Source organism: Salvelinus sp. IW2-2015, linkage group LG4q.2 (assembly GCF_002910315.2).
Source record: "Salvelinus sp. IW2-2015 linkage group LG4q.2, ASM291031v2, whole genome shotgun sequence".
NCBI classification, from domain to species: domain Eukaryota; kingdom Metazoa; phylum Chordata; class Actinopteri; order Salmoniformes; family Salmonidae; genus Salvelinus; species Salvelinus sp. IW2-2015.
Genome location: NC_036843.1, coordinates 27,442,214 through 27,456,257, shown reverse-complemented (window position 1 = coordinate 27,456,257; position 14,044 = coordinate 27,442,214). Strand labels below are relative to the sequence as shown.

At 41.6% G+C, this 14,044-nt stretch overlaps 1 protein-coding gene across 3 annotated transcripts; it reads left to right on the top strand.

The window, feature by feature from the left end:
* The first annotated feature begins 639 nt into the window (after nucleotides 1–639).
* slc5a6b (solute carrier family 5 member 6) lies at nucleotides 640–13,993 on the top strand. 3 transcript variants are annotated; one of them, XM_023987076.2, is made up of 17 exons: nucleotides 640–1,000; nucleotides 1,763–1,912; nucleotides 3,609–4,084; nucleotides 4,296–4,361; nucleotides 4,457–4,508; nucleotides 4,904–4,971; nucleotides 9,418–9,572; nucleotides 9,734–9,874; nucleotides 10,056–10,185; nucleotides 10,433–10,521; nucleotides 10,664–10,776; nucleotides 11,447–11,517; nucleotides 11,617–11,703; nucleotides 11,912–12,105; nucleotides 12,303–12,409; nucleotides 12,544–12,665; nucleotides 13,248–13,993. In XM_023987076.2, the coding sequence occupies exons 3-17, from the start codon at nucleotides 3,737–3,739 to the stop codon at nucleotides 13,389–13,391; spliced, it is 1,887 nt and encodes a 628-aa protein (XP_023842844.1). In that variant the 5' UTR covers nucleotides 640–1,000; nucleotides 1,763–1,912; nucleotides 3,609–3,736; the 3' UTR covers nucleotides 13,392–13,993. The 3 variants fall into 3 exon arrangements, with proteins under 3 accessions (XP_023842844.1, XP_023842846.1, XP_023842845.1); XM_023987078.2 differs by having other exon boundaries at nucleotides 13,231–13,993; XM_023987077.2 differs by having other exon boundaries at nucleotides 645–1,000; nucleotides 3,620–4,084.
* Nucleotides 13,994–14,044: the final 51 nt, after the last annotated feature.

Below are 14,044 nucleotides of genomic sequence, written 5' to 3'. Positions count from 1 at the left end.
ATGTGGGAAGTGTGCACGAGGGCATGGGATAGAAGATTGTGTAGTTTTMGTGGATAAAGTTGTGTGTGTCTACTGTAGGGGTTTCCATGTTGCTGTGAGTAGTAGATCTGTGCCAGCACAAAGGGATAGGCAGATGAATGATTCATGCTTCGTAAGGTTGGCTTTTTAGTGTTCATAGCAATGGTTATCAACTGTACCGCAGAAATGGAATGTAGTAAATCACAGAAAATAGATGTTGTGGTGGCAGCTGCAGAGAAGTATTTGGGTATACGAGATTGGACGTCAGAAGAGTTACAGGGTGTGTTGAGGGGTGGTTTCCCCTCCTCCCAGGCCGTTGGCATGGTGCAGGAACAGATTGGGTCAATGTAATGAAATGGGGTAGTGAGTTTTTTCACGAATGTATGTGGCAACTGCAAAGAAGTACCTGGGTGTATGAGATTTTGCTGCAGAAGATMTATGAGATGTTTTGAGATTTGGTATTGTTTTTTAAATGGTGGCATATAGATGTAGCGTTGGTTTGTGATGCAGTTTTCATATTTTTCCCCCCTTTTTATTTTTTTTGTATCACAAATGTAACGTGATTGAAACACACACTGCCGTACAGTAGGTGGCGGCATGCACAAACGAAATGTGCGAACATCATGGTACCGAAGAAGAAGTCATCCTCATGTGTAGTTTTTCCCAGATAACCGTCTTTATTAGCTATAGCTTTACAAACATAGCTTGAGTATCAGAAGCTTGAGACAGGCTTTTGATTTCCGCTGATCATCTATGTGGCAATTATCGTCAGATTCAGAGATGATGTCTGGTCTTAAGCAAACCACGTTTTGAGCGCATAACTAAATTAAGCAATCATTGTCGCCATGGATGATGCAAGACACAGACAAATAAAAGTGTTGGATTGGAAGTTGGACTACTCTGCACCACACCGTATCCAAGTAAAGACAGATAATAAGTGTTGGATTGGAAGTGGAACTACTCTGCACCARATTTTATCCAGGTAAGGGTGTACAGTCAGTGGGTCTATGTCTAATTTGAGCTAAAACCAACTTAATTATCATTTGTTTTATTAAAAAGACAGTAAAAGTTATGGAATTTGTCATTACTGTGACTATTTCATATTTCTAGGTAACAAAAGTGACAGTTGTGCATGTTGTCCTACTGTAAGCGTGAGGCTATATATATTTGGATTTCACCAAACTGGTATGCAGGGTAAAGTTCACAGATGTTGTGCTGTGCTCAGCATGTTATCAGACTTTATCTGTTATCCTGTTACTGCAGTGGGTTAAATCAGGGCCACACAGTGTTTCTTGATAGTCTCAAACAAAAATATACAACTCACACACATGGTTATGAGCGTAAAAAAAAGAAGACACCTGTACCATGTCAGATATAGAGTTTAAATATATTACATTTTGAGTTTGCATTACAATATTACATTCATATATATCACAGAAGCCTGAATTGTAACAAAACCGTTTGACATAGAAACACCAGATTTTCTGCAGTTAAAAAAAATTATGTTGATTAATTATGAAAAATATTTATAATATTCCACCAATGAGGCCACTAGGTCATTTGACTGCAGGAAAGATATACTAAGAAGKATTTGTTGTCTATATTTTGATTAATTATTGTTATTTTTAAAGTCGTTTTGACAACATTGTCAAAGGTCATTGATGTTTTCTCTGTCGCCCCCTTGTTTTAACCTTGATGGTCAAATGTATTTTCAGTGGGAGTCATGACATGCGCTTTGTCTCAGAATTTCACTCACAGGCACCGAGATATGAAGATGACAAGGGCGATGCAATGGCAGTAATGGAAAATCKCTTCTGAACTCTTGTGGGGGCAACTTTGCCTGCTTGTCAAGTTGAGAGTCTTTTCCAGAAGGATGTCTGGACCTGAAGGAGAGGTGAAAGCTTCTTGCATTGACTGTGTGTGTGCTGTATGTCATCTCGATCTATTGTGGCACACAATAACCTAGTTTATCATACTCCCTCAAGAAAACAGAACATGGTTTGGGTATCTAGGTACAGCTGAAGTCGGAAGTTTACATACACTTAGGTTGGAGTCATTAAAAACTAGTTTTTCAACCATTCCACATATTTCTTGTTAACAAACTATAGTTTTGGCAAGTTGGTTAGGACATCTACTTTGTGCATGACACAAAGTCATTTTTCCAACAATTGTTTACAGACAGATTATTTCACTTATAATTCACTGTATCACAATTCCAGTGGGTCAGAAGTTTACATACACTAAGTTGACTGTGCCTTTAAACAGCTTGGAAAATTCCAGAAAATTATGTAATGGCTTTAGAAGCTTCTGATAGAATAATTGACATCGTTTGAGTCAATTGGAGGTTTACCTGTGGATGTATTTCAAGGCCTACCTTCAAACTCAGTGCCTCTTTGCTTGACATCATGGGAAAATGAAAAGAAATCAGCCAAGACCTCAGAATTCTTTTTGCAGACCTCCACAAGTCTGGTTCATCCTTGGGAGCAATTTTCAAACGCCTGAAGGTACCACGTTCATCTGTACAAACAATATTATGCAAGTATAAACACCATGGGACCACGCAGCCATCATACCGCTCAGGAAGGAGATGCGTTCTGTCTCCTAGAGATGAACGTAATTTGGTGCGAAAAGTGCAAATCAATCCCAGAACATCAGCAAAGGACCTTGTGAAGATGCTGGAGGAAACAGGTACAAAAGTATCTATATCCACAGTAAAACGAGTCCTATATCAACATAACCTGAAAGGCCGCTCAGCAAGGAAGAAGCCACTGCTCCAAAACCGTCATAAAAAAGCCAGAATACGGTTTGCAACTGCACATAGGGACAAAGATCGTGCTTTTTGGAGAAATGTCCTCTGGTCTGATGAAACAAAAATAGAACTGTTRGGCCATAATGACCATCGTTATGTTTGGAGGAAAAAGGGGGACGCTTGCAAGCCGAAGAACACCATCCCAACCGTGAAGCARYGGGGTGGCAGCYTCATGTTGTGGGGGMMSRTTMSCMGCAGGAGGGACTGGTGCACTTCACAAAATAGATGGCATCATGATGATGGAAAATGATGTGGCTATGTTGAAGCAACATCTCAAGACATCAGTCAGGAAGTTAAAGCTTGGTCGCAAATGGGTCTTCCAAATGGACAATGACCCCAAGCATACCTCCAAAGTTGTGGCAAAATGGTTTAAGGACAACAAAGTCAAGGTATTGGAGTGGCCATCACATTCACCCAACTTATTGTGGGAAGCTTGTGGAAGGCTACCCGAAACGTTTGACCCAAGTTAATCAATTTAAAGGCAATGCTACAAAATATGTAAACTTCTGACCCACTGGGAATGTGATGTWAGAAATAAAAGCTGAAATAAATCATTTTCTCTACTATTATTCTGACATTTCACATTCTTAAAATAAGGTGGTGATCCTAACTGACRTAAGACGGAATTTTTACTAGGATTAAATGTCAGGAATTGTGAAAAACTGAGTTTAAATGTGTTTGACTAAGGTGTATGTAAACTTCCGACTTCAACTGTAGGTAGCTACCAATAAAGGCTTCGTTACGAGTTAATCAACAACCCCCCCCCCATGTTTAATTCTAGTGTGTCTGAAGTCTCTTCAAGGCTCTTGGGATCTCCTTACGGATGGGTGTGGACACCCTTACGGATGAGCCCCTCCACCTCCATCCCATTCAGCCATAGTAGCCATATCCTGATTCCTGGCAGCAAGTATGGATGCTTTGGCACAAATGCACTTCACCACTATCGACTATGTCATATTTGCCCTTTTGTTGGCGTCGTCCATGGGCATAGGGCTGTACTATGCCCTGTCAGGGGGTCGGCAGCGCACCACTCAGGAGTTCCTGCTGGCGGACCGGAGCATGAGCTGCCTCCCTGTGTCTCTGTCACTAATCGCTACATTTCAATCAGCGGTGGCTATAGTGGGCGTGCCAGCGGAGATCTATACCCATGGCACTCAGTACTGGTTCATAGGCTGTGCTTACATCCTGGGGCTATTCATTCCAGCACACATTTTCATTCCTGTGTTCTACAGGCTGCATCTTACCAGCGTTTACCAGGTATGTATTCTAGGCTATTCTCTCTGCAAGCTTAGCTCTAGATGGAGAGAAATGTTTGGAATGAGAATATGTACGCTAATACCAGTTGAAATGTATAGGCCTAGCTGTTAAACCCTGCTAAGTTGTTTCTATAGTTTTGYTTTCTGTCAGGGAAGTATGTGCTGAAAATACTGCTGTGTATATCAATTAGTGATGGRATTTTTCTTTTCAGTATCTGGAACTGCGGTTCAGCAAACCAGTGCGTATCTGTGGAACAGTTACCTTCATCTTTCAGACGGTAAGGTCCATACCAGATGCAATATTAAGACCAAAACAAGGAGAAGATTGTTGATGATCAGTTTTTCCTCTGATGACTACTGCTATCTCTTGCAGGTCATATATATGGCTGTTTGTGTGTACACTCCAGCCCTAGCACTCAATGCAGGTCAGTAACTCAGGCTGTTTGTGTGTACACAGGTCAGTAACTCAGGCACTTTTATGCTTTCAGGATTTACAGACAGTGATGAGACTTTATGGGCGGTTTATGGTCGGTTTCCCAGACAAAGATMAAGTAGTACAGGACTAAAAAACATTCTCAATGGACATTCTCCATTAAAATAGCTTTTAGTCCAGGACTACTAGGCTTAATCTGTGTCTGGGAAACTGTCCCTACAGGGTCTAAAACTCTTGAGGGGGAAAATAAAGTAATAATAATGTTTTGTGACTACACCATTTCAGCTCCAGAAATTCCAGTGTGTTTTGTGCCATGAGTAGGTTATTTAGAATTGTGCAACATGTTGGAGTAAAGGTTGCTTAATTTTGTTTCATGCTTCCCCATAGTTACTGGCTTTGATTTATGGGGAGCAGTGCTGGCCACTGGATTGGTGTGTACACTGTATACAACTCTGGTAAGTTGTTCATAGTCATTTTCTGAGTTTGTAATGAAGCTGTTATTACACAATGGTAAAAATAAATAAATAAAGGAAATATTACCCATGAAAAGCTTTTTGTGCAATGTTGACATTATGAAATGTCATTCCGAAGTAAAATCTTTCTTTAAAATGTTTGATATCACATCAGCCATTATTAGCTTGAAGCCTATCTGTGACTCGTTTCAGGAAACTAGACGTATAGACCTATGTCACGCATCACTACTTCACAGGAGAGGCAGTTGAATGTGAACTTTTTTTRTCTACTTTTGGTAGCCTTAACTTCATGTTTGTTCGCAATCATAATATTGACAAAGTTCCAGTGARAACCTGCCAATGAAAATGCAGAGTTTCTTGTCATGGTCCTTAATTTATAAGCATAATTTTTCTCCACACAGATATTATATATGGAATAATCGGGCCATATTGTATAAAAATACTGCTTTGTTTTTAGAATATTGGTTCCAAAATAATATCCTATTGGTGAGCCAACTTGTAAATTCCGAGGGTCTTTTACTTAGTTATAAGGAATTCGTATCACTTTACAAGATCCCTGTAACACCTAAAGATTTTGCAATTGTTTTAGATGCCATTCCCTCAGGTGTTGCTTTATTATTCAGGAACGTGTCAAGACCTGACCCTCAGAACATACCGACGATTACCCTTGTTMACTCATCAGTAGGGAAAGATTCGTTTTTCTTTTGGTCCAACAACAATAGAGTTTTACAAGCCTTGTTTCAACAGGATGTTGGATCTATACCTTATGTGATGCCTTATTGAAATGGTTTTATTGATAATATCTGTTGGAAAAAAGTTAGGATGTTGCCACACACATACCTACTTATTAACAAAATGAAGTTTWTWTTTTATTTTTTATTATTCATAAATATTATCCTGCCAACCACTATATGAAGAAAAACTTCAATTCAAATTGTACCTTTTYTAATGACCACCCAGAAACAGTGTTGCATCTTTTTTAGCTTTGTATTCATGTAAGGAATCTGTAACAYGACATCAGTAGATTTATAATTGAACACATTTATGAAGATTTTCCATTATTATGGAGAGATGTGCTGCTTGGATTCTTTACCTACGATTGAAATAAGTTGAATCAATTTATGTAATTTCATTATTCTTTTGGCCAAATTTCATATTCACAAATGTAAATTTACAAACAAAACATCACATTTTATTACCATGCAAAAAGAAATTGAACTATATTTTAAGACAATTACTCTACTAACAAAAAAGCTGTGAGAATAATAAATGTCTGTATGTCCCTTAAGGTCCTTGTGTAATGTGATACTGTAGCCCGCCCCTAGCCCCGCCCCTATCCCAGCCCCGCCCCTATCCCAATTGTCCTTGGTATATTCTTTATATATCCTTGTGTTTCCCRAGGTACTTTTTGTATCGATTTCTTGTTAATAAAAAATATAAAAAATAAATAAGGAAAATAATAAAAAGGTTGTTGTCCTTGCACCTAGCGTTGCACATTTTGGGGAATATTCAGAGGTGGAAACTTTCCGTGGGAAGTAACGGGAATATATGGGAATTAATGGTAATATATGCAAATTAATATTAATACTATTTAAATGTAGATGTTTTTTTGCATAGGATATATTTACCATATCATATGGAGACAGAAACATAAACCTTTTACCTTATCATATGGAGACAGAAACATAAACCTTTTACCTTATCATAAGTAGACATAATTGCAAATGATTAAATCCTTTCAATAGAAATGTAAAAAAATAAAATAAAATTGTTACGAATTGAACTTTAATTAAATTAGTTGACTCTTCACATGGGATGATTTCACTGAACAACAAAAGAAAGGGAATATTGAATGATCCCCAATGATCCATTGCGTCTCCCAAAAACTTTTTCAACATACATCTGTAAATGATGTAAACTAAAGCTTTGGTTGTCTGCCTCTCAGGCTTCCATGTCTTCACCCTGGAACTCCTCAATGTCCACCTCTTGAACATCAGCCTCATCTTCACTGTCACTTTCCAACCTTGTTGAGGATGGCTCGTTGTCAGGCTCAAAAAGCCTCAAATTTGCCCGGATGGCCACCAATTTTTCAACCCTTGTATTGGTCAGCCTGTTGCGTGCTTTGGTGTGTGTGTTCCCAAACAAGGACCAGTTGCACTCTGAGGCGGCTGATGTTGGTGGGATTTGGAGGATGATGGAGGCAACAGGGGAAAGAGCCTCCACAAAGTCCCTTCCAGCAGGTGGCTGATGAGATATGTTGGCAAGACTGCCATATTGCATCTCCATCCCAAAGCCCTTGCTTGGAAGTGTACTTTGCCAGACTGCCAAGAACCTTGCCCTCATCCAGGCCAAGGTGGCGAGACACGGTAGTGATGACACCATAGACCTTGTTGATCTCTGCCCTAGACACGATGCTCTTGCCAGAATACTTGGGGTCCAACATGTACGCTGCGGTGTGTATGGGCTTCAGGCAGAAGTCTTCACGCTTTTTGATGTATTTCAGAACTGCAGTTTCCTCCGCTTGGAGCAACAGTGAAGTGGGCAGGGCAGTACGGATTTCTTCTTACATCTGCAAGCAGAGTCTGAACATCAGACAGGATGGCATTGTCTCCATCAATCCGTGCAATGGCTACTGCTGTAGGTTTCAGGAGTTTCAGGCTGCTTACCACTCTTCTTGATGGGGCTGTCCATATCGGCAGACTGTGATATGGCCATTTCTTGGAGAGACTCCTTCCCCTACAGGAGACTGTCAAACATGATGACAACACCACCCCAARGGGTGTTGCTGGGCAGCTTCAATGTGGTGCTCTTATTCTTCTCAATTTGCTTGGTGAGYTAGATTGCTGCTGTAACTTGATGACCCCTCACATACCTAACCATTTCCTTGGCTCTTGTAGAGTGTATCCATTGTTTTCAGTGCCATGATGTCCTTGAGGAGCAGATTCAATGRATGAGCAGCACAGCCAATGGGTGTGATGTGAGGGTAGGACTCCTCCACTTTAGACCAAGCAGCCTTCATGTTCGCAGCATTGTCTGTTACCAGTGCAAATACCTTCTGTGTTCCAAGGTCATTGATGACTACCTTCAGCTCATCTGCAATGTAGAGACCGGTGTGTCTGTTGTCCCTTGTGTCTGTGCTCTTGTAGAATACTGGTTGAGGGATGGAGATGATGTAGTTAATTATTCTTTGCCCACTAACATTCGACCACTCATCAGAGATGCTTGCAATACAGTCTGCTTTCTCTATGATTTGCTTGACCTTCACTTGAACTCTGTTGAACTCTGCATCTGCATTTTCCTGTAAAGATTAGAAAAAGATGAGTAAAAAAATAAATAAATACAATTCCATGTACTAATAAATAGTTAAGCAGTTAGATGAAACAACTCCTTTGTAAGATAAATGTTTTAACATGAAACATTGTCACGCCCTGACCTTAGATATCTCTGTTTTTCTATATATTTTGGTTAGGTCAGGGTGTGACTAGGGTGGGTACACTAGTTTTGTATGTCTAGGGTTTTTGTACGTCTAGGGGTGTTGTATGTCTAGGGGGTTTGTATGTCTAGGGGTTTTGTATGTCTATGTTGGCCTGATATGGTTCCCAATCAGAGACAGCTGTTTATCGTTGTCTCTGATTGGGGATCATATTTAGGTAGCCATTTTCCTCGTTTGTGTTGTGYGATCTTGTCTACAGTAAGTTGCCTTTGTGCACTCCAGTAGCTTCACGTTTCGTTTGTTCTTTATTGTTTTGTTTAGTGAGTTTCTCTTTATTAAAATTATGTGGAACTCTATGTACGCTGCGCCTTGGTCTCATCATTATGACGAGCGTGACAAACATGCATGGAAACAGGTGAATTAACACTCCTCAGTTAGCGGGCTCAAGCAAGCTAAAACCCACATGGTTGCAAAAGTTAGAAATGATTTAAACACACTTTGCTGTTGGCTACTATTTACTAGTTAACAAAAAAATCACGTTTGTCATATAAGATATATTCACCCCACCCAGTATTGTAATCAAAACTTACCAGAAAGCATGTAGTCCTTGGCTCAGACAGTGTAGTAGTGTGGGCTCAATAGCATCTCATTAGTGTGCAAGATCTTGAGAATCAGCTATACATGTGATGGAAGAATGCACTGCACATGTGATGGAAGAACTGCACTGTGCGTGCAGAGGGTTGCAATTCCATTGAATTGGGGATAGTTTAACCAAAATATGCCACAAGACCTATAATTGCCTAACTGTAGTGTATTGTTCCCTAACTGTAGTGTATGATATACCATTTTCTATTTGACTCTCAACTTTTATCCAATGTAAAAAATTTAAAAAAATACATTTCAAATTTTGCAACATAAGACCGAATCGAGACGGTCGGTCACATATGATAGTAGGCTCTGTGATTGGGTCTCTGTGTTGTGCCRGGTCCTGACAGGGAGGCCTGAAGGCAGTAATCTGGACAGATGTCTTCCAGACCATAGTGATGTTTGCTGGCCAGCTAGCGGTCATCGTGGTGGGGGTRCAGCAGACTGGGGGGGTGGCAGAGGTCTGGAGGAAGGTCTCAGAGGGGAACCGCATCTCCGGCATAGAGTGAGTGGGACTGGTCACTATATTCACGTATTCAAGCGATGACTGGCAACCTAGTTTAAAGTTGGTTTTTGAGGACATCTTAAATCCCATGTTCCAATTTCATTGTTCCAGTTCTAATATTCCAATTAGATGTTCCCCRTCTTTACATGTCTGCTCTCCAGCCTGAACCCTGACCCTACGGTGGAGTACACGTTCTGGACCCTGGGGGTGGGGGGGGTCTTCCTGATGTTGTCTCTGTACGGGGTCAACCAGGCCCAGGTCCAGAGATACCTCAGCGCCAAGACCGAGAGGGACGCCATCATGTAAGACCACAGASATACATCAGTTAGAGATTGAGAGACAGATAAGGCGCATGTATTGTGTTCTAGATCTTATTATACTATTACCATGTTATTAGCACTTTATTTTAAGCATGCAAGTTATGTTAGAATAAGTGTTATTTTCCTGCTCTGGTGGATTGTGATTCCTCTATGTTTTCTGCAGGTCTTGCTACATGGTGTTTCCCTCTCTACAGTTAGCTCTAGCTCTGAGCTGTGTCATGGGGCTTGTCATGTTTGCACGCTACTGTGGGGAGGATCATTTCCACAATCTAGGTGTCTTATCAAAAAATGAGGTGTGTGTGTTAGTTATTATGGTAATCTGGAGTGCATCATTACAGTATTATAGTTTGTGGATGAAGTAATATGCCACTTAGCAGTCAGCAGCAGATGCTTTTATCCTAAATGACCTGCAGTACAGTGAGTGCATACCTTTTTGTATTATGTATATGATCCCCAGTGGGAATTGAACCAACAACCCTGGTGTTGCTATTGCCATACTCTAACCYACAGTACACCAACCAGTATGTGCTCTCTTCACAGATGGTGTTGTACTTTGTGATGGACATGCTGCAGGGTCTACCTGGCCTGTCTGGACTGTTTATTTCCTGCCTGTTTAGTGCAGCTCTCAGGTATATCAATATTTCTAACACCCCTTTTTCCAACAGATGACAGGCTTTACAGTAACCCAGCCTAGACRTCCASAACAAGCAGYAGCACAGTATCAGAGGGGTGGTTTGGTGTTGTGACTGAGTTTCATGTCTGTCTCCACAGCACCATTTCATCAGCCTTTAACTCTCTGGCCACAGTGACCATGGAGGATCTGATCAAACCACACTGCCCCTCCATGACAGACGCCAGGGCCACCCTGCTCTCCAAGGGACTGGGTACGTTGAGATATCCTGGGCCCTGTCCATAGCCCCTACCCTCTAACCTACCCTCTAGGTCCATAGCCCCTACCCTCTAGGTCCATAGCCCCTACCCTCTAGTCCATAGCCCCTACCCTCTAGGTCCATAGTCCCTACCCTCTAGGTCCATAGCCTCTAGCCCCTACCTTCTAGGTCCATAGCCCCTACCCTCTAGGTCCTACCCTCTAGGTCAATAGCCCCTACCCTCTTAAGGTCCTACCCTCTAGGTCTAGGTCATAGCCCCCTACCCTCTAGGTCCATAGCACCTACCCTCTAGGTCCATAGCCCCTACCCTCTAGGTCCATAGCCCCTACCCTCTAGGTCCATATCCCCTACCCTCTAGGTCCATAGCCCCTACCCTCTAGGGCCTAGGGTAGTGGTTAGGGTAGTGGTTGTGTAGATCCGATTAAGTGGATGGGGAGTAGGGGCCAGAGGTTGAGTAGATCAGATCCAGTCTCGGGGTTAGGCCCTAGGAGTTAGGGGCTAAAGGTTGTTTCTGAACGGGCCCTGCTTACTGTTGAGTGCATCTTTTAACTTATTTGTAAGTTCTACATCATGCGTTTCTCACTTTACCTGTGAGAGCATGCTTCCTAACAGGATACAGCACTCATCTCATTCTGAAGAGTAACATGTTCTGTTTCTGATCCAGCATGTTCATATGGACTGCTGTGTCTSGCCATGGCCTATCTCACCCACTTGATGACTGATTCCGTTTTGCAGGTAAGCACACAGATGCATCTGCCTCGTCCCTTTGCAAATTTAATTTTAAAATAGTTCATATTAAATATTCTGACATGTTTGTGTTTATTTCAATTCAAGACTGCTTTCAAAATATTTGGAATGGTTGGTGGTCCTCTTCTGGGCGTCTTCTCTCTCGGGTTGTTCTTTCCTMGGGCTAACTCTACCGTAAGTACTGATGTGTCAATGTGATCCCTGCGGGAATCAAACCTAGTGTCACGCTCTTACCAACTGAACCACACAGGACCCAGTAGAATGCATTACTTTGCCTCTGCTTTTGTTTTGCTAGGCCGGGTTACTGTAAAACCACTTAGTGAGCACTGCTGGTGTAAAAAAGGCTTAATAAATACATTTGATTGATGTACTGTTTCTCCAGGGTGCCCTGGTAGGGTTGGGGTCAGGCCTGGCGATGGCCTTCTGGGTGGGCATCGGGAGCATCGTAACCAGTACCTCTGGAGGTCTTGCTGCTGTGTCTCAGTTCAACTGTACTGCTGTACAACTCTCAGGGAACATCACCACAGCCATGGGGACAGCACTCATCAGTACTGCAATGCCCACCGCTACACACAGGTATGAAACAAAGATCAACAGAACCAATACCGTAACTATTAATCGTAACGGAAATGTGTATTTTTGCGCTGTTCGTATTTAATTCCCAAACTCCCCGGAGACCAATCAGAAAGTATTTAACTTAGTTTACTCATAGATGCACATTTGTGAATACAATTAGTGATTTTTATAATAACTGTCTTTCAATTTTTCTTTAGCCGACCAATGGGTCTGCAGAGGTTCTACTCCTTGTCCTTCATGTGGTACAGTGCTCTCAACTCCTTCACTGTGGTGATCACAGGGTTGGTTGTTAGCTTTCTCACAGGTACAGATTCATTAACATTTGTCATTTAGCAGTCCAGAGCGAAACATGCATTCAGATCGCTCAAACTTCCACAGATTATCCTACAGGAAGAAGTGAAGTTAATCAAATTTGTTGGCTTTTATCTWTAATTTAAGGACCAATGAAAGCYGAGGAGGTGACCCCAGGCACTCTTTATCCCCTGTTGGGCAACATGCTGTTCTTRGTACCAGATAAACTCAAACAGAAGCTGTGCTGCGTCACCCCACTGGGGCATGGGGTAAGACAACAGAGCACAGGGGCTCAGCACACACACACTTCAGGATTGTATTCGTTAGTGCAAACCATAGCAAAARATTTTGCAACAAAAATATGCATTTATTATTGGACACGGTCAGGTAGTCTCCAGGGCTGCATTCAGCAGGGCACAACGTTGTGGAACGTTCYGAAATWAATATGTTATGTAGAACAAACATGRCTCTCTTAAATGTAGAATAAGGAATCAGTTCCATGCAGGACATTTCTGTCGGCAARGTTCCACAATGTTTTCTTCCTGAGCTGATGCATTCCTATAACACACCACTAAAGGGGGCCCTGTCCACATACTCAGGATGGAATTCAATCATTGATTGCCGATAGTAAGATTCCCACAATGCACTTTCAGGAAGTGTGTAAAGCAGCTAATAAATCACACACTTTTGAAAGTGCATTGTGGGAAAACCCACCTTCTTCAATGATTGAACTCTTATATTATGGCTAGCAACACTGTGTGTGAGGGTCATTTTAACAAAGCTATGTGCTATCGTATCAAGGTTACAAAACATTGTCCATTATCTTATCTCAAGGTTTTTTTTGTGTGTAGCCAACCATCCAGGAATGTCRACCTGCTCAACACGAGAGAAATGGCCAGGCCGTCTACACAGAGGAGGGCTCGTTAGAAGAGGAGAGGCAAAGCTTTCTTCTTACCTCCCACACACCTGTTGTGGAACATGAGACAGCTCTGTGATGGACAGACTCTTCCACAACCACGTTATATCACAGTCCTCTGGGCAGTGAAATGGTCCACACACTGTATCATGTCAGAGTGTTTTTCACAGAGGTTCTGAGGAGATGATGCTCTGAGAGGAGAAGTGTTGTTGGGAGGTATTTTGCTCCAGATTAAGCAAGGCACTACTATGGCTGCACTGGTACTGTACATGTCTAGCGTGCATGACGCCTGAACAAGACCAAAGAAACCTACAGTATTACTGAAATCAACGATAAACCCAAGGCCATGTTAATGTATACTTCCGGAGACAATCAGATTTGAATGGACCATTTGTTTTGCTACAAGGTATGAAACGAAGACAAATCAAGGGGCATAACTCCTGAGGAAACACACAGAACTACTTGAGTACTGCTGGTTATCGCTGTGCGCCAGTCAATGAGAAAATAGCTTTCTGTTATTTGTGGAACTGAGTACTTGTTCTTTCAATAATGTGTTCCGGTGGGCGACTTTGTCATGTTGGCCTGGTGTGTCTAAGTAGGTATGGCAACAAAATATCTTCAAATGATACTTGAGACATTTTCATTGCTTCGAAAATGATAAAATATTCTTTTTTAATAGTATTTCAGGTTTCACAGTCTTACTTTGAAACAGTCTTTATTAGTTGGTAATGA